The sequence below is a fragment of the Ursus maritimus genome, unplaced genomic scaffold (genome assembly GCF_017311325.1).
Source record: "Ursus maritimus isolate PB19 unplaced genomic scaffold, ASM1731132v1 scaffold_2, whole genome shotgun sequence".
Taxonomy (NCBI): domain Eukaryota; kingdom Metazoa; phylum Chordata; class Mammalia; order Carnivora; family Ursidae; genus Ursus; species Ursus maritimus.
In genome coordinates this window covers 81,692,765-81,718,848 of record NW_024424452.1, presented here as the reverse complement: position 1 = coordinate 81,718,848, position 26,084 = coordinate 81,692,765, and the positions used below count along the sequence as shown (strand labels likewise).

The window sequence follows — 26,084 nt, the reverse complement described above, 5'->3', positions numbered from 1 at the left end:
CGCGAGCCCCCTCCCTTCGCGAGCCCCCTCCCTTCGCGAGCCCCCTCCCTTCGCGAGCCCCCTGCTTGGCCGCCCTGCCCGCGCCCGGGGGCGTCGCGCGCACCCACTGACGTCATCGCGCGAAGGTACTTCACGGACCACCGGGCGCTGGCGCGGCCGCCCTCCTGTGAGGAGCACAGGGCTCAGGGCCCGACGCTGCGCGTGTGGACAGGCTCGGTGAACCTACTCGCAGTTTTCTGGGGTAGAGCTGGCCTCTAAAATGTGGGTGCGGGGAGAGCGGAGTACTTCCGGCGTGGTGTGCAGTACCTCCCGAGGAGGTGTTAGGAAGGAGGAAACACCGGAGACACAGCCGTGACGGCCTGTGGGCGGCCGGCACGTGGGGGGAGCTGGCATTGCCCCCCAGCGGCCTGAGGCCGGGCCTTCCTCCCGCGGCAGCCTCTCTCCCTTTTTGAAATCCGAAATCACCGGTGGCATCTATGGCACCCACTGGGGGCCGTCCTGCCTGCTAAGAACTGAAGGTTCCAAATGGCAGGAGGCTACATTTCCCTGAGCCAGATGGTACTTTCTTTTCCAGGGCAGCTCTTTGGAATCCTGAAAGCAGATTTTAGCATCCCAGCTCTGACGGACCCGGAAGATATGAAAGACCACTTTCTGAGGGAGGTGAGACTTCAGACCCCGTCTGATTTTGATGGGTCAGAGGGCTTGACGATGCCGGCAATACTGTGGGAACCAACAGACCTAGAGGAAGAGCTTTGGAAAATTCGCCCCTCTGTGCCTATTGCCATCACGCAGGCTCGTGGTGACAGGCTGGTGCGCGTGCTGAGACTTTGGATCCTTTTCTTACTCTAACATTTCTTCCTAAGCCTTTTTTTTTTTTTTTAAATCAAGACGGCATAGTCAGAAGGACCTGGATTAGGGTCTTGGCTTTCTACTTGTTAGTTGTGTGACCCTGGGCAAATAACCTAATCTTTCTGTGTATCAGTTTCCTCAGGAATTAGGGCCAACAAAACCTACCTCATATGGTTGGTATTATGATGAAGTGAAACGTTCCATATAAAGCGCTTGCAAACTGGCCCGTAGTAAGCGCTTGATAGACACAGACATTAGCTGTTACTATAAACATTATTATTGTTCTGAACATACACTTGTTCCAGGCTCCCCCACCACCCTCTGTTGTTTTAAAGGATTATAAGGTAGGACATTATGAAGAGGAAGAATTGTTCCCAAATATTGCAACGGAAGCCTCAAACTGATTTTCGAATATGGCTGAAGGGCGCATTTGTCCGTTATACCAGATAATAACCGTAGATGTCAGCGCTAGAGAGTTCCTTATAGGTCATACAACCAAATCATAATGTTACAGAAAAGACAACAGATTGGCATTTATCTGGTAGCTTACTGCAGTTTACTCACCGGCCAAAGAAACAGCACCCAGGCCACTCATTCTAAAACCTCATAAACTCAAGTGTCTGGAAAGAACAGTGGTGTGTGTGTGTGTGTGTGTGTGTGTGTGTGTGTGTGTACATGCACTGGCCTGCCGGGGACTGGGGAGAGGAACTAGAAAGTTTTCAGTGCATTTTGCTATTGAGAGAGGAACAGGTGCAAATGATGCAATTCAACATCTGGTAATTGTTTTAGAAGTTCAAGTAATAAGACTGCAGTGCTGAGTAGTAGGTTTTCAAAAGTCAAGGACCCTTTTTTTTTTTTTGGTGGGTGGGGGGAACCAAACCAGAAATCATCTTCCTTCTGTTTTAAAGTAAAGCCAATAATGGGAAACTTGGCAGTCAAAACAGGGAATTCCACCTTTGGTAAGATGTATCTATTCCCTATTAATGGAGAGAATCTCTACCTCACAGACTTAAAGGATGGAAAAGGTGGGCACAATGTGTGTCTGTGTGTAGGAAGGTACAGCATATATTATTAGTTTAAGCAGCATTTTAAATTCCAAACAGAAGGCGATGAAACACATGGAGCGAGCTTACCCCAGTTCCAGGGACAGGGACAGGGACAGGGACAGGGACAGAGAAACATGGTGGCAGACAGACACAGTGCTCAGGGCTCACCATGGTCTAGTGGTTGTTAACCCCAACTCAAGTTAGAATCCCCTGGGGGAAGTGGGAAAAAGAACTCAACCCCAATCCATAGAGAGAGAGAGTTAATTGGTCAGTGGTGGAGCTCAAGAGGCATCCCCCCTCTTTTCTGATTTCAAAGTTCGGTAGTGTTTCTGATGAGCAGGATTGAGAAGCACTGGTTAAGTCATTTGTTTTAGTCCTGTTTGTCATCAGACCCCACCCCCCCACCCCTGCCCCCGGGGCTGTGGGGGTCTGTGTGGTGGTGGTCGTAGTGTCCTAACCAAATTGATTTATGTACTTTCCCATTAGGGAAGGTGCTAAGGACAAAAGGCAGGCAGCTGGAGCAGGGCTGAGAAAAAATAAAGGGCATGGCTGGACAACAAGGGTAGAGGTGGGCAGTTTAGGCCAGGAGGTCACAAGATAGCAACGGCAGTTTCTCTCTTTTTGATGTTTCAGATCCAAGAAGTCTTAAAGCTTACATTAGGTCATGAGCAATTCAGATTGAAATGGGTTGGCTTCGAAGTAAACAAAAAATAGCCCATGTCAACGGATCTGCAGTCTTCTTCTCGCACGATCTTCTCTGGATTTTGAGCGAATTTTAGTCTTTTAATTCCTAGTAGATGAGACTGCACATTTGTTCCAGGCTTTTAGAAATAACTCCAGCTATATGAAGAGGCTAACTGGTAGAATTGCAGACCCTCACCTCGCACGAAAGAAAACTACCTAGGAGAAAAAAAGTGGCCTTCCTGGATTTTATAGAATGAAATAGGTATGCAGAAGCAGATGGAAGCATTTGGGGACAGTAACCTAGAGAATGACAAGCAAACAAGAACAAAAAACCCCAACGAAGCAACAAAAATCCTGAAACAAACCCCATTAATCTACCTGGGGAATTAAGAGAGGACATAGAGGCTGGGAGGCTGAGTGAGGCTACGCTTCCAAATGGCGTGGAGGACACTTTCCTTCTGAGCCACGAGCTATTAAAGAGACGTCAGGTGTTCCAGAAGGAGGAGCTAAGGGCATCATCACAATACAACTATTAATGTGAGCTATTTGTCCTACTACATGTAAATATTTTTTACCTGTCAATTGGGAAATTCTCTGACACGTTGTTCTTAGTGTTAAACCATAACTTCAGAAAAAAATATATAACCTCAGAAGAATGTTCCTGCATACATTTCCTTTCTGGTTTTTCTCCGAGTGTTCTAATCACCCAGTTACATGCTAGAAGTAAGGTGGTAAATAGGTCCAATACAGTAGCAACTTTAGTCTGAAATGTTTAAAGTTAAAGTTTATTTGTATTCTTTGTAGGAATATCAATAAAAGACCTCAAACGTATCTATATCTGTACATGTACAAGAACCATCAAAAATTATTCACAGAACAAAAATAAATCTTCTTTAGAACAAACCCAGGTAATGAAATGCAGATATGGATCTCACATATGGAACAATCTAAGTGCTACCAGCACAAAAATATGGCTTTAAAAATAAAATAAAATCTCGGGTTTTGTTTTTCTAAGGTGTATTTCTCTTTCTTGAAATAAAAAATAAATTATTTAGAGCTATCATTGTAAAATAGTCATGTGTATTAACACATTCTTATTAAGGCCCTGGAGATGAAAAAAAGAATCAAATTTAGAAGGTAAATGCCTCACAGGTGTGACTCAGGGTAGTGTGCTGCTGTCTGCGTGGGTTAATTCTAAAGTCACTAGGAAATATCTAAGCACCAGTCAAAATTTAACCTTTACTATTTATTCCCACTTTTCTGCAGGATAGTGGTCATTGAGTCAATTAGTATTTTAACCTTTTGGTGAACTGGGAACTGAAATTTCTCCCTTGGGAGTTTGGAAATGACATAAATACGGTATTTATACATGAACATTTGAACCCGCTCCCACAGATGATGAAGGCCCCTACAACACAGCTTCTGTGGAAATCTTTCTACAACAACAGATAAATCTGGTCTTAGGTCCCAAATGAAAACATTTCCTAGTGGAACACGAGGGCATTTGAATGAAAAAGAAGAAAGGAGTAGGACGTGAAAATGCAGGCTGAGACGCGGGCAGAACGGCCACTTTGCTCTGCTGGGGTGGCTCGCTGTCTTTGCCGGGTCCTGCTTGCTTGGTTTCTCAAACACCTGAGGAGTCTGAACAGGAACCAAAGCTCCTTCTTTCTGGAACCTACCCTCAGATCAATGATATTCAGCTTTCTTCCTATGACCCGCATAGTATCAAGGATGATATCTAGGATTCTTGAGACGATGTCAGACCAAACCAATTTCAAGTCACTTTAACTTATATATACATATAACACATATGGTACATTTTAAAGAGGAACGAATCATGGTCATAACGTCTAACAAATGAGAGCACAAAACCTACAAAGCTCAAGAAAGTCTGGGAACCACTGTTCTGTAAGATGGACTAACATTTAGAAAAGGGAAGCCCTGGGAATTGTGTGTTTTGTGTGGCTGTGCATGTGTTGTCTGCAGTCTGCCTTTCCACCGATCTGTGTATTTGAAGATCGGGCAAAGGGTATAAATGCTGCTTCCTCGAACCTTCGGGCTACTGAGAGGCTGCTGTACATCAGCCCCCTTTTGGCTCATGTATCTTCCTCATGTTCTTTCACTCCTCATAAGATATTTATTCTGTCTCATGCAAATTTCACCACTTTTGTCCTTCCTAACCTCAAGAGAATTCATAACTGGGTCATGACAACAAGAGAATGCTTCTAGAACTAGTAACAATCCCTCGAACATGGAAAGAGGTTCTATTTAAAAATTCAACACCCCAACATATCTTGCTTTTAAAAGACCAGTAAAATAGGTTCTTCCAATTGATACACTGATAAGCACAAAGTATCCCAAATTCTTGGCCCTCAGGTAATGGGTGGGAAGGCAACTATTTACTATTGGGGCAAACACGTGATTTCACACGAGATCTGAGAAGGGGAAGGGAAATGGAGAAGGCCCTTTTGGTTTCCACAATCTGTAGGGGAAGGTGGCCCCCAGGGGGGTAGCTGACAATGACTGAGGCGGTGACGTGGACTGAGGAGTGGCTGGGTCAGGCCCAGTGACAAGTCTAGTCTGGTGTCCAGCCTCGCTCCAGGTCGCACGGGACTTAGGTAAACCCAAAGGGGGTTCCTTCCCCAAGTTCCCACAACCAGTCTTCTCAGGAATTCCAAACTGCAGATAACTAGAACTCAATCTAGGCAGAAGGCAAAGCAAATACTAATGCAAACTCACGTGATGGCCACGGTCTTGCCCTGGGACGTCCGAAGAAGAACTGCTCCCTCTCTGGGGCACCTCTTGAGGACAGAGTGAGAGCCAGGGGCCAAGAGAGCCAGAGCTCCATGAACAAAGGCTGAGGTCGACTAAGATCTGGAAAGCTTTACTTTTAAAGTCCAGCAAATTCTCAAGGTCACACAGCATCGGAGACAGAAACTCCTACTCTTTCTTTCACTGTCCAACAACATCACAGGGAAAGGTGGCAGCAGAGCAGAGAAAGCGACTTGTGACCAGCTCGAGACCAAGTGAAGACAACAAACAGCAAAGACAGCACGATGAGCTCATTTTCCTGCATTCTTCTCATGAACGGGCTGCCCTGGCCTCTGACGGCACCTTGGTGAGAGCGCCTGCAACACGGCTCAAGTGTCTGTTCTAGTTACCTAGATGTCATCTTCCGTGTCACGGCTTATGTCGTAGAGACTCGGGCAACGGGAGGACCTGGTGGAAATGTCACTCTTTCTGCTGCTTAGGCCCAAAAAGCCTGTTGCTCCAGTGATATAAAAAGGGAGTATGAAAGAAAGTGCTTTCCTGAATTCCTAAATCCTACCCACACTGTCCTTGTGAATAGCCAAGTCTTGCTATCAGCTTAGACAGGCACTTCACCTGAATTCCCAATTCCACCGGACCACGCTCCAGGCTGCAGCCTTCGATGTGGGGGGTGTGTGGCTGAAGGAAGAGTGGGTCACGGCCATCTGAACCCGTCTGCCTCTCCTCGACCAGGCCCTCCTCCCCGCAAGACATCTGGATGTAGTTTTTTGGGCTGAAGAAAAGCCAAATTAAGCAATACCTCCATAAAAATTATCAGCTGTTGGCTGCAGTCTTCCATACTTCAAAAACCTTTCCGAGTAAGTTCTACAGATGGCAGCTGCTCTTAAGACATACTCAGAAAAATGTTTGGATGGGAAGAGGCTCAAACGATAATCTAAAATTTAATATCTGGCAACAAATCTGAACTTCTAGCTAGCTTCTAATTTGATTTTTTTTTTTTTTTTTTTTACTCTTTTCTCTTCATTCAAGATAACCTGATAAGAGAGGGCTGCATCATGTTTCCAACATTTTGGGCATTAAATCTTCCAGAGTAGGCAGCCCTCTACGGGGATCCCACTATGCCAACAAGATATAGGCAGCCATCAAAAGCATATCTGGTTTTTTGTGTCTCTCCCAACCCCCAATACAGGTAAGCTTATCAGCCCTCTGTCATCCATAACTAACACTTCTGAACTTCCAAACCTCAATGCAAGACATCACCCAAGTTACACATTTAAGGCCACTAAGACTGACACTTCTTTTACCAGGCTTTCTGCAGCCCAGTGGAAGGCTTTACAAAGAATGGATTAAACATGACTGGAGCTGAGAATAGCTCTAAACGAGGACACCTATGTTTACTCCCCCCCCCCCCCCCCGCCAACACAGGGCACCTTCAGAATTAGTAAGGTTGTTTTCCTTTTAAAGTAAGTGATTTTGACCACAGTGTGCCCTAAGCTTAGAGGGAAGAGGGAAGAGTTTGTAAAACAGCTATTGGGGGTCAAGTAATTAACCAAATGCCAAAAATCCAAGGGCATGAAAACGGTCAATCAGCTAAGCAGATGAGCAGCCGCTGATCTACAGCTCTGACTGGCAGAAACGAGAAGATGATGAAGGGAAATGTTCTAAAAGGCTGTGGGTTGGGGACTGTTGGGAGGTTGCTGAGATGCAAGGTCCAACAGAGATCCACCTGGGAGAGGGCAGTCCTCAGGAGGCCCGAGTGCAAGCCGGGTGCCGTGACAGGGAGGCTATTCCCAGATGTCGAGGCTGGGCTTCACCCAGCAGAGGACACGGTAAGTGTTCTCCTGTTTCCTTATAATATTGTCTTATGTGGAAACACTCACTCCGTGCATAGGGCTCCCTCGGGTCTTTGATTTCTTCCTCTCCCCTTTTCCTTTTCTTTTAAAAAAATTTCCTTAAATTTTGTAATTTAAAATAAACATCCTTAACTTATTTGAGAAATGTTGTTGCTTTCTCAGGATAAAGAACTGCTTAGATCTTGCTTAAAGAGATTCAAAACCCTTTTAACGTTATATCTGACAGCAGAGAAGTCATGAACTTTTCCTATTTGTGCAGTTATATGTACATATGTGTGAGTATATATGTATATATATATTTGTATATATAATGTCTGTTTTAACACGTAACATTCCATACTTCTGATAATCAAGTTTGCATTCAAGATGACATTTCACACCTCTGGAAAAAAGGAAGTAAATTAGCTTCCATGACTGTTTCTGTCCTACAATAAAGCCAAGGATGACAGTTGGTGAAACTGAGTCATTATTGCCAAATCTATGAAGAGCATGGGAGTAACAACTGGAACGCATGGTCCTTGCACTTTTAGTTTTCTTTGTTTATAAGTGGAATCATGACTTTTAAGACAGCCATGCTTCGGATCTGGATTTCCTTTCCAAATTTTAGTGAGGAAATTAGAAGCCATTTAAAAGCTAAAGACTGAGATAAAATTACCCTGCCCAGAGATTTGCTAGTACAATGGATAAAATCTTTATCCCAAACAAAAACTGTAAGTTACAAATAGAAAAAAAAATTTTTTTAATAGGAAATATTCAGAGATTCCTGCTATGGTATGATTAGCCCTTTTCTGTGTGGAAGAAAGGGTGTTTATTTTGGATGGCTTATGGACAGCATATTTGAACAACCTCTCCAGGGGAGAGTGAACCCTGGTGGTGAAGACTGCTCCCACTGTGGGGGAGGAAAGGGCAGTGGGTATGTGGAGATGAAGATGGTATGCAGAGACACAAATATTTATAGTTCTGTAAACTCTAAAGAGGAAAAAGAACACCCTTTATTACAACTGGGGTTAAAAAAAGCCCCCTATCTAAAATGGAAAATTCCCATCTGCTCTAGACAGAAGGAAATAAACATCAACAGGAGTTCAGTAGAAACCACTCCTAAAGTCCAGTTTTGATGCAACAGCTCTTATCTGTATCTTCTGAAACAGTGTATCCCCAAATCAGATTAGCTGTCCATCCAGAACCAGTCCTGCTTGATCAATGGGTTCAATTGTTTTGTTTGGTTCTTGGTATTTGCATGTTCTCCTAAAGGACAAGGGGAGCAGAGTGGGATTTTTAGACTGGCAGATGAATCCCTGAAAAATTCATTCTGACAATGTCCTATTGCACTCCACGTGCTTCTATCTGATAAGACACTTGGTCTCTACCTACCGAGCCCCTGGGCTCATCTCTCACTCACACATCGTTCCTACTTCTTCCTCCTCTAACAACTGCAGTGCTTTCAACAAGAGGAAAACAATAATAAAAATAGTAATAATTAAAAAGGTAATCTACATTATTCACTTCCTTTTGGTATATTACAGTGGTATTTTCTGTACATGGCCCAGAACTAAGTTCCCTATGTACATAGAGACATGGGGGGAAAGCATCGACCTTGGAAGTCTCAGCCTTATGCCCTGAAAGACAAAGTTCCTTTCTTCATCCCAGAGTGTCTTGCCACTCTGCTGTTCGGAAGTAGCAACATTCTGTAAACCTGGTGGGGTCGGGGAGAGGGCTGGGACAGGAGAGCGGGGACATTTCCTTCTGTCTCCTCCCACAGTCTGCGTGCTCACAAAGGCCGTCAGCAGCTGCTGTTTTTGAATTCACCATTCTCCGTGATGGAAAGCTTGGTGGGGTTGGTGGGGGAGATGCCATTGCGGACCTGCATGCTGTAGCGCTCCTTCACCTGCGTCAGCGCGCTCATCAGTCTGGTGTTGGCCGAGTCCAGGGACACGATCCGCTTTTCCTGTAACACACCAATGGGGGCTTTATTCAGGCTGTGTGCAGGATGCCGCACGGTAATGCTCCACTGAATGACTGTTCTAGTGCTTTCTATCAAACAGCAGTACGCATGATGCTTCCCAGACAAATGGAACGTCTCTGCCTCTTTCTGCGCACTACTCAGGTTTGGCTTCCCCTGAGCCCAAGGGGTCTGTGTTTCTTTTCTCTCTCTTTTTTCCTTTCAGCACAGCAGGACTGGTTATTAATAATCCCTTGGGATGCTAAGATGATGTGAACGAGACACCATGTGTTACTTCAGACTGTGCAACAGGGGTGTCAAGCTGCTTTATGGTATTAAGTGCTTTGGGTCAAAATTAAAACATAGAAATTAGGTGGCAAAGAAAGAAGCACCAGAGGTTTCATTTCACAAAGTGCATGTGCTCTATGGGTTCTTGGCCCCTCAAGAGGGCACATCAGTCACATTTGGAAAGAATTCACATTGTGCTCAAAATTAAAACAATACATGGTGGCAGTTTCTAGTCACCAACAAAGTAAGGATGCAACAGCAAGAGGGGAAAAAGCAGCCAGAAGCTCAGACCAAGGGGTCATTTGAATGTGGGAAGGGAGATGTGGCCAAAGGGGGATGTCATAAACATAACACATGAAAACAAACAGAGAACACAAGCTCCTCGACTCATTCCAGCTCAGAGTTACTCCAGGAAAGCTACCCAATAAGGAGATTGCTTTCATTTTACTTTTGAGTCTCTGGGGGGAAAATGCCTTAGGACCAATATTTTGGAACCAAAGATTGTTGAATACACATACACGGGAAAAAAAAAAAACAACCCAAGAGAGAAAAAAGCCCCCCCCCCCAATATGGCAATCTAAAGGAAAGCAGGCTCAACTAAGTTTAAGAAAAAAAATCATCCCATCAAAATATTATCGGTCTCACAAAGATTAGGAGAGAAACCCTAATCTTAGTTTCAGCAGGTAGGGAGATCATTCCAGAACTTTTCCAACATGAAGTTGCCACTTTTCAGAAAAGAGGCTAAAGCTGAGAGGGGTGGTCTTCACCTATGTCCATGAAATTAAAAAGAAAAAACATGTGAGCAACAACCCCCAAAGCCAAAAGGAGCTTTCTTCCCCTGGAGTGTCTGAATTTACCCTGGGAAAAGTGTGGTAAGGCGGGTCGTGGTGAGGTGCAGAGAGGATGGGAAGGGCTGAGGGTTGGATGCTGCTCCTTGCTAGCGGGCAGCAGACCTCCAGGGCCATGTTGGGGTGCTCTGTTGGGAAAGGCACCACCAGGAGTGGGCTGGGAGGGGCTGAGCAAGAACCACTGCCCTCCACTGCCCTGGGGGATGCTGGAGGCAAAAGCATTATGGACAACAGCATCAAGTAATGCTCCCCTTTAATCTCCTATTTTGGGGGTGGGGTTGGGCAGCAGGGCTAGGGGTTTCAAAAGTATGAAAAAAAACCCTTGTTATTAGCATTAAAAAATGTCCTCCTTTCCCTGATGGAGGTCTTAGGTGGTAAGATATATAAAATCCGCAATATTAGGTAAGCATTCATCTCGTGTAAGATGCTTTTTATTTTGGGAGGGGAACTCATTTTAAGGGTAGGCAAAACTCAATGAAAAAAAGATCCGTGAGGCTTAAAAAAATAGTAATTAAAAAAAATCATAGCCGATGGAGTTTGCTGGGATAAGAAATCTAGATTTTTAAAAAGCCAGTAGGTACAGACTGGCCAGTGGTTACCAGGAACCAAGGAGTGGGGGCCAAATACAGTGTCTCCCCCCTGGTTAAGAGTGGTCTCTGAACAGAATAACCAGTAATATCCTGAAATGATTAAAAAAGAAATTTCAGTAGTAGGATAAATCATAGGGCCCCAATATGAAGGAAAGTAGGATTCTTCAGGTTTACCTCCCAAAATTTTTTTTTGGGATTCATAAAAAGTTATTTGATTCTTAAAGTGTCAAAAAGAAGGCTAAGAACGATTGCAACTATTTATTTCCTACAAGAGTAACAGCTGAAGACAAATAACCCCCCTNNNGAACAGCTGGAAGTTTCCAAGTGGACAAACCCCCTTTTGTAATTCTCCCCACTGCCAACATCTCAAAATAAAACAAAAAGTAAAAGAAAAATAATCAAATAGGGACTTTTGAAAGTCCAGTTCAGTCAGCAAAAGATGCTCTGACATTTTGATTCTGCCTGGGTTGAAAGGCAAAGCAATCCACGCCTGACAGGAAGGACTTCCAGTGTGGGGAGTGCAGGAGCTGGAATGTGTAGGAGGCCAGTGTCCTGGGCCAGGGCTGGGAACTGCTCAGCTAGAGGACGGACCGGGTTTACTTGCCTGTTTGAATAATCTCATCTCCATTTATGACCTGTAATTTAACACAGCGGAGATATCACTTGCAACAGTAACTAGGCAGCTGCTTGCTTCTCATAGGAGGAAGCCCTTCTCTGTTCTCCATCTGAGTCACATGGAGAGATCCTGGGGGGTGAAAGTGGCACAGTCCCTGGTCTGATGCTTCAGAAATGGTACCCTTAGTTCCATCACCAGGATCCCCACGGCCGTGCTACAAGGTCCAAGACAGATGGTTTTGCCCTGGCCAGTGGAATGCTCATCGTCCTGCAGTGCCAGTTAGAGGGTGGCTGACCCAGGCCAGGGCTCATGGCATAAACTCCAGGAGATGGACAGGCTGACCTCAGGGACAAGTCTTGCCCAGAGGGGCGCAGGAATGCTGACACAGACGAAAATCAGTTCACTGGGCACCAGGCCTTTAGTGCTTTGGGAAATGCTGGGCTCAGCTCGAATACAAGGAAAGCAACTGTATTCACTTCAGAAGTATTTTCCACTACCAGTGGCAAAGAAACATGCCAGGGACCTAAAAGTATGGGCTACCTCACTGGGAGGCTTTCACCCCAAACATGTGTGCGTTCTATTAAATGATGCCAGAAGGGCTGCTCTGCTCCATCAGACACGATGGAAGATTTATCCCTACAAAGGAAAGGGTCTGATATAGAGTCATTCATTACAAAGGTTGCCCAAAGATGTTTAAAGTCTTTTGCTATAATAAGACTTTAATGTATCAGTTAAGACAACGGCTGGAATTGGAGGTTATAATTTTTTAAAAAAATTAGCTTTAGTGTTTATGATTTGTGTTATACATGGTATACTGGTTTTCAAAATGTGGTCCGGTGGATTCTCCAAGTATTCTTCAGGGATCCACGGTGGGCCTCTGGTAGAAAGCTTACTGTACAGTAATGCCCATGTCTGACAAGGTAATTTACTGTATTTAGCCAACCTCAGTGTGATTTTATCCACGAGCTGAAAGCAGTCTTTGCTGGCGGTACTCAGTACGAGCAGTTGGAAAGTGATCTATGGAAGGTCCCTCTGGTTTGACCAAAATAGTCCACAGCATCCAAGCATTTGAACACCACTGATTTGAGGTATGGACCCAAAATACCTAGTTTAGCCAGAGCATAAGCTGACGTTGACTAATGCTCTGAGGATCACATTTCACCCATCCCTGAACAGCGACACCTTCCTGGTTCACTAGAGAAGGTCCTTACTTTCCAGAGCTTTTGAGGCCTGACAGATCCTACTCCCTTTCTTGGTTTCACCATCCATGCTGGACTCTGGCATCACACCCAGTCATTTTGCCCTCGATGTCAAAATAGGGGACGGGAGTGGGTAGAAATTGTCAGAAGCTAATGAGGCTGTCCTGACAGGCAACCGAGAAGAGGGAAATGCTCTGTGCATAGAGCCACGACTGTGACACACCCAGGCTTCCTCTGCTTAAGAAGGAGACAGTTTTAGACCAGCTGGAATTATGAAAATGGTCTGTTTTATCTCATCAGAACCAAAATCTCTCCTGGTGTGATTATTAATAGGACTCTTCCTGCATTATTCTGTCACACTGAAAATCCACAAGTGAAAACTTATTAACAGTGGTTTTCCTGACTAAATTGCTTTCTGTATCCAGGCTGTTTCTCTGAAGGCTCTGGGATGAATTTTTATAGTATGTATGGCAAGATGGCCTTGTTTCCACTACCCTCCCTCACCCCCTTGGGGACACCCAGAGAGGTTTAAAAAAAGGACCAAGTCAGATAATTACAGCAGACCTTTCTTCTGAGTCTTATGAGGTCCAAATATCCAGAAACTTCAGAGTCCAAAATATTCCAGGAGCTACACTGACGAGACTGTCACAGCTCACACTGGCTTCCACGGCTCTGCTTTCAGCCTCCCTCCCAACTCCTTTGAAAAATAAACCTCATCCCACATTAACCCTGTCAAGAAACCAGACAAGGGGTGTTAGGTGCATGCTTAATAATCCTGGGACCTCCGACATAGACGGTCCCCTATGCAAAGAAGAGAGTAGAACATAAAATCCTTGTTCCCATTTTTATTCCATAACTTAGGGATATGATAAGGTCTTTAAGGGTGAGAAATGCAAACCTGTGTGGGCTGGCTGTCTCCAGGAAGGGGATACATTTGGTGGCTAGATCAGCCGCTATCAAAACCGCACCTGCCTTTCATTATTTGTTTCACTCTAAGAAATACAACCATATTTTGCAATGATAAAATGAAACCAAATCAGCATTGTTTCCCTGCCTCCTGGATTCGGCTCTAATCACTGATGTGCCCTGTGAGGTGCTCCTGGCAGTCATGGCGCCATTTGTGTTGTAGGTATACGCTACAGTGAGCAGAGGCCCAGGTTCTTGATTTCACCAAGACTAAGAGGCTCTCTAAGCACAGCGCCAACAAAGGAGGGCAGCCAAGCAAACCCCAAGCATCACTGCCAAATCCTGCATGGAAAGAACAGCAAGGAAAGGTACCAGCCACAACCCTGTCTTTCCCCTACAGTTCCACTCGTATGTGGGGCTAGAGGTCGATGGCACAGTGGACGTGACTAACAAGACCGTGAACATCACAGCCAAGCGATGGTCAGTGGAGGCCACAAGCCAGACACATGCGGTGTGCTTTTCACAGTTGCCCCCTTAGAGAATGCCCTCCTTTCCATAAGGAAAGAAGGAAACCCCATCATGCACTAGGTTGAGATTTGTCAAGCAACTGCTCTAAGCACGCTAATACTTTGCTGGGTTAACAGGCTTGTCACCAGTCAAAGAAAGGAAAAGTAATACAGGTCACGTAGAAACTCTTAATCTTCAAAAGGTAATGCTGAGAACTTTCCAATGACCCATTTTTGCAGTATGTGCCTTGGCATTTCCAAGGGGTCGGCAGTCAGGAAATTTAACAGTGATTAAGTGCTAGATTCCACTAGATTCAAGGCCTGCTCACCTGCGCATCGATTATCTTTTGCTTTGCATCAATAACTGCTTGCATCTCAGCGTGATCCTTCTTCAGTTCCTCTTCCACAGCCATCAGCCTAGAATGTGGCAGCAAGGAGACATCGAGAACGTCAAAGAGAAGTCAGCTGACGTAGGGGACAAGAAACCCAAACCCGGCAGAGTCTAGGTTTCCACTCTTCCCCAATGAGAGGTCCGTAATCATGCTTGGTTACTTCTCTCCCACCTTGGAAGGAGACACCCAAGGCTGACGTCTCGGCTTGTGACTGGATCCCGCGCATTTTCATCTCCTCTGGGACAGGGACCCCATAATTCTTTCCTCCCCCTCCTCTGTCACATCCTTCTCCCAGCATAGCTTATTTCATTGTAAGCTATCAAACCAACCAGAAAAATGCAAACACCCCCCCTCTTATTCTCAAGTTCCCTTGTGACAGCTGTCCCTTCTCCCCCCTGCACAGCTGAGTTTCTCAGAGTGTGCTACATTGAGTAGGCCTACTTTCTTTCTCAGGCGCCACTCGCATCGTAACCCCGGACACTCGACTCCATGAAACAGCTCCAAGACTGCTAATACTCTCCATACTTCTGAAACAAGTCTTTTCTGTCCTCATTTTGCTTGACCCCTTGGTAGCACTTGGCAAGAGTGAAGCACAGTGGTTCTGAGCCTGGGTCTGGAGCCTGACTCCCTGGCTTCAACTCCTGGCTGCCCCGCTAAGTGACCTCGGGCAGGTGACTTCATGGCTTTGGTGCTTGTTTCTTTATTTGTAAAATGAGAATAATGCCTGCCTCAGACACTGGCATTAAACACATTTTTATTAACAGATTAAACCAATTATTATTTGTAAAGTGCCTGGTGCCTGGTCCATGGTGAGTGCTATGCAAGTGTTTGGTAAAACTGACCCCTCCCTTAGACTCCCTGGACATCTTGGACTCTCTCAGTTCTCTGGCCCTAAAGATATCCAGTGATGCTGCCCTTCCATGTCTCTAGACTAATGAAGACCTAAGGGACTCCTGGACATTGACTACTAAGACCTTTCAAGTGAGTTGCTACATTTCCATTTTTTCTAAATATGATGATGAAAGGAAAACAGACTACCTCTATCTTCAAAGGAAGGGTAGGAAGGCCTCACATTTAGAGAATGTTAAGAGATACGATCATGCCTCACATCCGTACGAAGACCCACAGAGCGTACGCAGAACTGAAGTGGCTTTTGCTGCCACGACTTCGGGATTCTTTGGATCATCTTCCGATCCCTCTGTGCCCCTGACGGGCCCCCATCCGCCGCCAGGTGATGGTCTGACCTGCTGATGATGCTCTTCATCTGGCTGTCCTTCTCCTCCTGCTGCCTGCGCAGGCGCTCCTCGCTGTCCTCCAGCCTGGCCTTGTATTCCAGCAGCAGCTTCTGCATCTGCTGCTCCTGCACCAGCAAGCGGCGTTCATACTCCTCCAGCCGCCGGCTGGACACTCGCAGGCGCTCCTTCAGCTTCGTAATCTCCTGCTCATACTAGAGCAGAAGAGAGGCATCAAAGACAAGGGGGGAAAGCTGGAGTTACGTTGTGTTTTGAAAAGGTGGTTGGATGCTATCTGAGCTGCCATTCCATGTGCTGCTAATAGTCTTAAAATAAATGCCCAAACGGCATAAATGGTAAAGGAGCTCTGTTCTCCCTCCCCTTAAAATCACATTGTTAATCTGAACTTGGCATTTTGAATCTATATATTTATGTATCTCTTTCCACATTAACTACCAGTTGCTGCAAGCTACATCCAATCTGTATCAAATGGTGGCAGGGAAAAAAAAGATCAAGTACTTAGAAGCCTGACAAATCACTTAAAATAACCCAAAAGCCAGTTGTCCACCAGAGAAAAGATTTCTGTATCATCACCTGTACCGGAGGCTCTGACATATCCTGGGCTCATCAGACTCTCATTCCTTCATTCTACTAGAATCAGCCCTTTAGAGGACAAGGAACGTTTCTATGATGTTATGCTACTAAATCAATAAATAGAATCTGATGGCAAAGTAAGCTATTGCTGCTTTCTCCCCAACTATACAAGTGTAAAATATTCAGGTCAAAAGCACTAAGCAAAAGGCCTACAAATTCTCCAGGGCTGATTAATACTGCCTCTTGGCCCCTTTTCATGATGTGGTTCATTGGCCCAAACTGGTACTGGCTGGAACATGTATGTCTGTTTTCTCATTAAAGCTTTATAAAAATATATGTAAACTAAAGCTTTATATAATAAATTCTTATGAAAGCTTTATAGAATCCCAGCCCTTTCTTGTACTGACGTTGCAGTCGTTGGGGTGTGAGTACATTGGAATGTCACATTTCTAGGTGAGGTGAGAACCATAAATTTTCTTGTATATGGTCTACTTAAATTCATTATTAATTCATGATAAATCTGTATGGTGCTTTGTAAAATGCAAACTATTTTCACAGAATATCCCATTTAATTGACAATCAGGCAGTTAGCTTCTATTTACCCAACATCATGACCCTAAACTACATTCTTTATCCAGAAGGTCAAAGATGACAATTTTCATGACAGTTTAAAAAGGTAGACTGCATCAGTAAGCATATTTTAGGGTCGTGCTGATAAGTAAGCAGGACTAGTTGTGTGGTTGTTAATTAAATGAGAGAATGCTATACATGACGTCAAGCCTCTTATTTCACAGTCCTTTTTCTCCATGTCAGCTTTTCTTTAAAACAAAACAGAAATAGATAATATTTGTTTAAAAATCAATATAGAGCTAAAAGTTCTTTATCCAGTAAAGGCAAAACGGGGGAAAAAAAAAAAAAGAAAAGACAAAATCATTAAACGAGGTCTGGAAAGGAAGTCTAGTCCAAGGATAATTTTGGCCTTCGTTGAGGACTAACAACTAGTTTATAGAAACACTAAATATTCCCCTTCAATGACTAGAAATGAATAGCAGAATATCTCTAAATTAACGTAACCTACATGAAAAGAAAATTAATTCTCCCACCTCAGCCTGACAACATTTTCTGCATATTTTCGCACAGAGACACTACTGACTTGTTATATACAGATGTGTACATGCTGGACAACATGAGACATGGAGTTGAAACTGGGGAGGAGAAGAGATCGTGTTATTGGCTAGACTGCCCCTCTGTGGCCTATGACTGGGGGGCAAGAAGTGAACAAAGCCAGGCTAGTTCTACCTTCTCAGCATGCTTGGATTCATCTTGAGTTTGCTCAGTCTCTTCCACATCCTCTTCATACTGCCCATTGTTCAGCACCCAGGCTGCTGTCCTCTCTACTGGGGACATTGTGGCAGAGTCCACAGGTGACTGCACCTGCATCAGAAACATTTATTAGCATCTCCCCAAACAGCTCCATTTCACAAATAGAATTATTCTTGGAGGACAAAACTGTGATCTAATAAATACTCTCAGTTCTAAGTATTATTTTATTAAAGACGGGGCTGGGGGTGAGGAATGAGATTATCTACTTGTATAAGAATACGCTATTCTGAATAGAAATTCCTATGCATCACATCCAAGAAAAGAAAGTCAAGGCCTTACAATTGTTCATTAGTCCAGTGGTCCAATTACCAGTGAAATCACAACGATGACAACGAGAGAAAAGGCCTGGCTTGACGGTTGACTGCTCAGCTGCGGAAACAGCTGTGTAACCCAGAGACGATCGGAAACCAACAAACTGATTGATGCTAAACAAACTCACAAGGTACCCATTTATTTATCAGAATGCCAAGTCCGTAATTTTCACATTAATCATTTAGACAAAGAGAAAAAACAAGTGATATTGCTCATTTTTACAGAGTGCTGACTTCTTGATGGATGAAGACCACTCAGAAGTCTATATTTTAGATCAGGTTCTTGATGAATACAGGATCAGAACAATAGATATTGGATTAGTTTAAGGGATATTTCAATCCAGTTAGGATAGCCAGATAAATTGCCCCTTTCCAATACTGATATACAGAGTTATAAGAATTCTGGCCTTAAGTAACCTGGGGCGCCTGGGTGGCTCAGTCGGTGGAGCGTCTGACTTTAGCTCGGGTCATGATCTCTGGGTCCTGGGCTAGAGCCCCACATTGGGCTCTTTGCTCAGCGGGAAGTCTGCTTTTCCCTCTGCTCCTTCCCCCACTCGTGCTCTCTCTCCCTCTAATTAATAAATAAACAAACAAATAAATAAATAAAATCTTAAAAAAAAAAAAGCAACCGTGCCACTTAAACTGTCCCTTAATCTCTTCAATACTTGTTTTTTTAATCTACTGTTTAGGGATATCACCACCATCACCCGCACCATCCTGATATCTCATAGAAAGTTGTAGGGACTGAGTCAGATAATGCATGTGAAAGTTCTTTGGAAACTACAGAGTACTGGAAAGCTTGGATGTTACCATATTTATGTTTAGAAAACTGGCATTGGATATTACAATTTATATTAAGCTACTGAACATTAATGCTTTCTCTACAAATGATGCTAAAAATATAAAACAAATTATTTTTTTCTAGTGTGCTTGCAAGAGAGAGAGAATGAGAACGAGGGAGGCTGGGAGGGAGAGAAAGTAGGAGAGAACACAGCACTATATGTGGGTTTGCCTCATTATTTATTTAAAAAGATTTTATTTATTTGACAGAGAGAGAGTGAGAGCGAGTGAGAGTGCATGTGCTCAAGCAGGGGGAGCAGCAGGCAGAGGAAGAGGAAGAAGCAGGCTCCCCGCTGAGCAGAGAGCTCGAAGTGGGACTGGGTCGCAGGACCCTGGGATCATGACCTGAGCCGAAGGCAGACGCTTAACCAACTGAGCCACCCAGGCGCCCCTGAGTTAGCCTTTTTAGAATTAAAATAGATTTCTATTTTGAGGACCAACACTGTATAATCTCATAATTGGAGGGAATTTTCTCTCCCATGCAGAGCTATCTACCTTAAGATTATCTCTATGTCATTCTGAAATAGAACCCCGTTAAACTCTAAATAGATAGCTATTTTAAAAGAAGGGGTTTTCTGATGACTTTGCAATTTAGAAAGACTAGATGAAAAATACTGGCTGCAGACACTAAAAGTTATCAATGATAGGTCGGGAGAAACTCTACAAAATACACGTGCACAAGTCATAGGAGGGTGTGTCTTAAAGGTGTGAAGCAGAACCTGGTTTAGCTGATTTGTAAACAGATTACAGATATGTATCAATAAAAAGTAGCATCACGCCTGAGGCACACATAAGCAGTTGTTAATGGACTTCTAGAAGTTCCTCCTTTAAAGCCATTTTCTCCACTGTGTCAAGAAACATATTAACGTGTCTTAAATTTCATGATCTTTAGTTCTTACAAGTCTATCTAGGTCTCCACTCTGGTATCTAGGTATGTTATGTTGTATACTTCATTCATTTGTGTATCACTTTACTATTTTTGTCATAACCACATCATCACTGAAGTATTATTTATCGTCTCTTTAAAACAACTTTTTCCTGTTAGTTGAGTCCGTATGCTAAGCAATAACATCAGTAAAATCATAAGTTTGAGGTGATATATATTATATATTTATAAATATATTTTAATATTAATAATCACATATTTTTCTAATACGTCTTAAAATAATTACATGATTAATTAAATAAACATCTTGTATACTTAAATAATTTTGAGGATCAAACTTTAGAAACACTGACCTATAGGATACAGTATCATCTATAAAGGAAGGTAATAATTATCCACATCAGAAGTTATTATGAGAAACAAATGAGTCAGCATGTGTTTTGTAAACAGCAAGGTACTTTACACACACACACACACACACACACACAGAGTTCTCCCCCTACTGGATTCTAAAAGCAGAGCACAATAAATTGCTTCAGCATTGGCAGAGGAAAAATAGTTTTACAAGAGGTTTAGGGTTTTATTTGATAATGTACACCTGCAAGACAAAAGAATGTGGTTCTGAGTTTTAAAAAATTAATAGAAAGCCAATATTTAAAGGAGACAAACCATTTTTAAATTTTATAATCTTATCAGGTTAGCACACAGGGCACGAAAAGCTGCTTTTCTATGAAACCAGGATTTTCTATTATTCGATCGTGGTTTGAGATAAAGCAGGTACTAAAACTAGTAACTTTACTGTTTGGAATTTATTACTTCAAGGCAGCTAATTCAATAGCTTTCTGCTTTATATGGTTAACCAGATGTTGCATGAATGGACTTTCCTTTCCTGTGATTTGTCATGGGGTAGCTATTTACTGAGTGCCTATAAATGCACTGCACACTAAAGATATTCCTAAGAACACACTAAGGAGAGATCTTAGCCCCTAAACACATATTAAAACAACGACGATGACTCCTTAGCACAATCTAGGCTTTGACTGTTAAGTGAGAAGCTGTAAAAACAAGAGTTGGTTCATTCCACTGGTGATGGTGGTAGCTACCGTTATCTTCAGAAGGACTAACAATGTCCAATGAATTATAAGAGATTGTGTGATGGAATTGGGCATTTGGGTCTATTCCTATTTTACTGGTTGAATCTGATTTTCAACCACTTCCTAATATATCTGAGCACTCTGCATGGCATACAGTAGGTAGTCAATAACTGTTGAAAATAAATTTTTTTGCTATTCCTTGTATTCATGGTAAGACCTTTACAATCTTATAAAGAACAGAAGAGTAATACTGAACAAATAAAAAATAGTTAAAATAGAGGTGATTTTTTTGGTTTCTTTATTTAGAAAACTATATACTGTCTCTTCCACTTTTTTTCTATTGGGTTTTATGTGTGCTGGTCTTATTTCCCAGTTAGACTGTCAATCCTTGACTCATGGCACCATATTATACAGTTTATTTTTGAATGGTAGCAATGTAATTGTGATATAGGTGCTCAATAAAATATTATTCATTTATCAAAACTCTGGTTCTCTTTGGAATTTATTACTGAAGTATGATGTATTACTAAGAGAAAGACACCATATGCTTCCCTCTCATCCTCTGCAAGTGCATCAGAGGCTTTTCTTCAATGATTGTTCCGTCTCCTTCACAAGCTGACAAAGACAGCAAAATCTATAGTTTTTATTGTTATTAGTTATTTAGTTATTATTTAGGCATTACTATAGATAGCAAAATTTATTATCTCTAGTTTACAGTCAAAGACATTGGGAAAAGAGATCGGCAAGTGCTTCAAATCCCATTTTGCTTAGCAATAGCCTTAGGAAGAGTATTTATATCCACTGACTGTCAACATGGATCATTAAAGAAAAGGAAGGATGAAAAAGACAAAAAGAAAAGCAGTAGGAATTCCTACTAGGAATAAAGATAAATTTAGGGTTTCTCTGGGAAAAATATTAATGCTTTGGGGCAAAAGGGCCGGAGACAGCAGTTTCTCCGATGCTGTTATCAGTCATAGCCTGGCTACGCTGAGGACAATGGAGAACAGGTCAGTTCCCTGTTCCTTGTTAGTATTTACTAGATATAACTAAGGCTTGCTGGTTTCAGTTTCTCCAAGTCTGAAACAGTCCGGTTCTCAAAATGAAGAGCACTTCTGCTGTCAACACCAAAGAAAGGGCTGACTAAAGAAGTCAACTATGAGGGTTCCGGAAGAGCCTGGTTAGAAGAGGGTTCAACACATCCACATGTGAAAGCTGCTGCATCCTTCCAACAGGACTGTCAAATTTGAATTTTTTATTTTAAAAGCCTCTTCGGATTTGAATTTTTAAGGTTATGTAACATGCTATATCTGAACACATACACTATAAATACAGTTTTATTATACACAGTACATGATACATGAAAAACAAAATGGAGAGGAAAATGAGGAGGAAAAATCCAAATAAGGGCTGAAAAGGGTAAAAAAAATTTGAAGGCAGTTTCCTGAAGAAAAAAGAAAACACCAAAAACCAAACCTCTCTTCTCTGTAGATTGTTTCACTGGGATTTCATTTCCTTCCTACTCAGTACGTATATGAAGACTGAAGCCAGTAATGCTGCCAACAATGGGCACTCCTTTGTGCTAAGATACAGATGGAATTTGCATGGGACAAAGCCACTGATAATTACAGACGCCTACAGAACAATCCCCACAAAGAAATCCTCTAGTTTTGGGGAGAGAAGAATTCCCCAACACAATTTGCAATTACAATGTGTAAAGGAATTTGCCAAAAATGTGCTGATTATATAGAAATTCAGAGGCTTCATGGGAGTGAGAGGACAAAAGCAAGAAACCAGAAGATAAGGAATAAAAAATAACAACATACGTTTGAAAGAAGAAACCATCTGCATAGAAAAAGCCCATGTAGAAAAACCAGAACCTTGAGCAATAAAAATACAGTGATTTATGCTTCAACTGATATGATGGTGGCACCAGCAGCAAAGGCATAAACAAAGATGAATATTTAAAACTGCGCTAGGCCATCTCACTACGTCTGTGCCTCACTTCGCGCCAGTGTAATACAGACATACCCCAATTCATTGATGGCTTGTGGCACAAAACGTTTTTAAATTGGTTGTTTGGAGACTGTATGCATTTCCTGCCTCCCATCTATCCAGACGGCCTTCTATTCACCCATAGAAACATGTACTGACTGCTTGTGTGACGGGTGTTATATTTTCCTACACCTAGATATTATAAATGACAACTGGTTCCAGATGGTCACACAGAAGGCTATGTCATTTGTAATATTTATAAACTACCAGTCTGAGTAACGCCCTGGGAACTGAGGACTACATGATACAGGGGAATGGGTTAGCATTCCTCTTTTCTGTCCAGGGCTGGGCCCAATTCAGCTTTTGAAAAGCAAGTGGGAGGGCCCTTTCCGCTGTCCTGTCCTCTCTGCCAATCTGATATTCTTCTCTACCCCTTATCCCATCCTCGGGGACCCCATTCTACACTTAGCCACCCCCCCACTCCAGCGGATGTCTGCCTCCACGTCACAGTCCATCTCTAAAATTACTTATCTTTCTTTTCTCCTCTCAATAGACACGTTGATTCTCTGAAAGTAGTTGATCTCAACCAGAAGTTAGCATAAAAGCAAGTGTGGAAATGATCATGATAAGGTGTGAATGACCGCCTTCTGACATACAAATTAAGTGTATTTATATGACATAATATGACATACATATGAAAGATATAGATATGCATAAGCATTTTCATTATATATAATCTTCTTTCCCTTTCTTTAAATGAAAATGCTTATTAAATCAAACGAATTGGGGGAGTGTCTGGATGGCTCAGTGCGTTAAGCAGCCAACTCCTGGTTTCGCTCAGGTCATGGTCTCGGGATCCTGGGACTGAGCCCTGTGTTGCGCTCTGTGCTCAGCGGGGAGTCTGCCCAAGGATTCTCCCTCTCCCTCTGCTCTCCCCCCACTCCTGCTCACTCTCTCCAAAATAAACAAATCTTCAAAAAAAAAATCAAATGAATTGGGGAAATATAAACAAAATGAAAATGAAAAATTTAAGAATGAAGGAATTTCTCTGGAAATTTCTCCAGAAAGAATGACCGGCTGGGAGGTTCTGCCCAGGAAGTCGGCCGCAGGAATCAGCTTAAGTCAGTCGTGCTTTTCATCTCTTCCTCTACTTCTGCATCCCAGGATTCTGTCAGTGTGATAATTTTTTTTTAAGACAATAACTATCAAACTAAGGCCAAGGCCTCTGATCACAGCAAAACGGAGGCAGAAGCAGCCAAATCAGTAAATGCCTACCTATAAAAAAGCCAAATATATTAAAAAGATACACCGGGGTTTTATTGCAGTCTCCTCTGACCGGTGGTTTTGCTGACAAAAGGATCTGTTATACAGCTCTTTCAATCACAAAGCTCCCTAGTACTTATAAAGTATGATCAGGTTTCAAAAAGAGGTCAGCAAATACAAAGGAGAAAAATCTTTTTTAGATGAATGATATTAAACGTACACATACACATATACATGTATTCCTCAGGTTATTAGTTTGTTTCCAAAAGCAAAATATGTATTGCTGCCTCAAAATGTTATATGTAGGGAAGACACGAATAATTAAATTCTTGGGAAAACTTTTTATTTGTCAAGAAGAAAAGTCCAGAAATCTGAAGACTGGGTGTGACACTAGCTGGGCTTACCCATGCAAAGAGAAATATAAGGGAGTTGTAAAGGGTTAGAGTATTTGTCAACCACCTGTGTTTCTGGGCTGTTACCTCTCCCCTTTACCTTACCTTTATAGGTGTTCAGTTGTTTATTTTTCTAGCCATTTCCAGGAAAAGGCACATGAGACTTGTTATTTCCAGAGGGAGGTGGGGGATGGAGTAGAGAGCAGTTACATTAAATGCTTGGCTCAGAATGCAAAAATTTACTCTGGAAACTTAAGGGAAAAAAAAAATTAAGGAGGATTAATGTCCAGATTCCCCAAATATATTCCAGTTGATCTGGCCTATAGGTTTCGTACTTCATGTGTTCTAATTATTCATTCAACACTGATCTGTTCTCAGTGCAAACCCAGGTAGCAGCTCAGCTGCTTGAAGAGAAGGAAAAGCCCTCTGCGTGGCTGCTAGTCTCCTGAGGGGAATGAGTCAAGCTGCGTTCTGCTGCCTCACCTCATCAAAGCCTCCCAGACTTCTCATTTCCTCTTTCCATTTAAAAGTTGCAGAAAATATTTTTTTGCAGTGGAAATGTTGCTAGCAATTGGATTTCCTAATGATTTATATACAAAGAACCAGGGAGACAGTTGGAGCAGTGGAAGCCGGAACCCTCCAGCCCTCACCCCTACCTGCTGGGTCTGCTGTCTCTGGATCGCTCTCACTTTGGGAACGGGGCTCTCTCTGGAGGAGGAGGACTGCTGCCGGGACCGGCTCCCGTTCTGCACAGGTTCGGCCACCAGCGCCGCAGACGCCACCGACATGCTCCCCGTGCTACGTAAGGAAGCACTGTGCGGCAGGGACGGCGGGGCTTTGGCTCGGGCCCCTAACCCAGCCTGGTCCATCTTCCGGATCTGGGCCTGCCCGGTACTGTTCTGCCGGGGCAGAGCAAGAGGTATGTGTCTGTCCGGCATCGTGTGCCGCCTGGAGAAATCCTCGCTCTGAGTGCTGCGTTTGGTGAAATCTTCCATGCTGCTATTGCTGGGCCCACTGAGTTTGAAATCTTCGCTGTTACTTTGGCTTCTGGAACTGGCAGTGCTTAGATTCTCCAAACTGGAATCCACAGAGGCCTTTGGCATTGCTGGACTTGGGTTATTGAGGTGATAGACAGGGTTCTGGAATGACAAGGGCTGGAGGCTGCCTGGCTGGTTCAAGGCTGGGTGCAGCGGCCTTCTCACTTGGGGTGCGCTCTGGGGAGTGCTCTGGGTTTCCCGCAGCTGTTTGATGCTGGCCACCTGGGTGATGGAAAGCTGGCTTCCGGTTAAGCGCATAGGCACATCAAGCATGACAGACGCATGCTCCACCTGAGCAGCGTGAGGGTCCTGAAGGTCCATGAGGGAGATGCTCCGACCGTTAGGAAGGCTACTTTCCTTTTCATCCTTTTCAGAGTAAGTCATGCTCTGGGAGGAGGCTTGCTGAACCAGCAGTAATGTCTTCCCTCTGAAATAGCTATCCGTGTTGTCCTGGCTTGGAGATTTTAGTTTATGCAAATCACTGTGGAAAAAAAGGACCCTTAATTACTCTTGAGGCAAATTCAAAATCGTTAAGATTTCTCAACCCAGGCATATGAACATTTCTGAAGGCTCAC

General features: G+C 43.3%; 2 protein-coding genes across 7 annotated transcripts in view; one reads left to right on the top strand and one right to left on the bottom strand.

The window, feature by feature from the left end:
- The window catches only part of LOC121103650 (putative C-type lectin domain family 20 member A), a 5,709-nt gene extending 2,462 nt beyond the window's left edge, over window positions 1-3,247 (top strand). Inside the window, exons 3-4 of the mRNA XM_040634498.1 lie at window positions 575-660; window positions 2,529-3,247. Coding sequence (XP_040490432.1) covers window positions 575-660; window positions 2,529-2,609 — 167 coding nt within the window. The 3' untranslated portion in view covers window positions 2,610-3,247. The remainder of the gene's footprint in view (window positions 1-574; window positions 661-2,528) is intronic.
- A 101-nt stretch (window positions 3,248-3,348) lies between these two features.
- RASAL2 (RAS protein activator like 2) overlaps window positions 3,349-26,084 on the bottom strand; it is a 341,072-nt gene continuing 318,336 nt past the window's right edge. For 5 of the 6 annotated variants that reach the window (XM_008696769.2, XM_008696778.2, XM_008696743.2 and 2 more), the window contains 5 exons: window positions 25,129-25,990; window positions 17,611-17,745; window positions 15,730-15,932; window positions 14,423-14,510; window positions 3,349-9,146 (listed from right to left, as the gene is read on the bottom strand). In XM_008696769.2, coding sequence (XP_008694991.1) covers window positions 8,982-9,146; window positions 14,423-14,510; window positions 15,730-15,932; window positions 17,611-17,745; window positions 25,129-25,990 — 1,453 coding nt within the window. In that variant the 3' untranslated portion in view covers window positions 3,349-8,981. Of the gene's footprint in view, window positions 9,147-14,422; window positions 14,511-15,729; window positions 15,933-17,610; window positions 17,746-24,581; window positions 24,724-25,128; window positions 25,991-26,084 lie in introns of those variants that run through there. The other variant, XM_040636247.1, reaches the window with a different exon arrangement.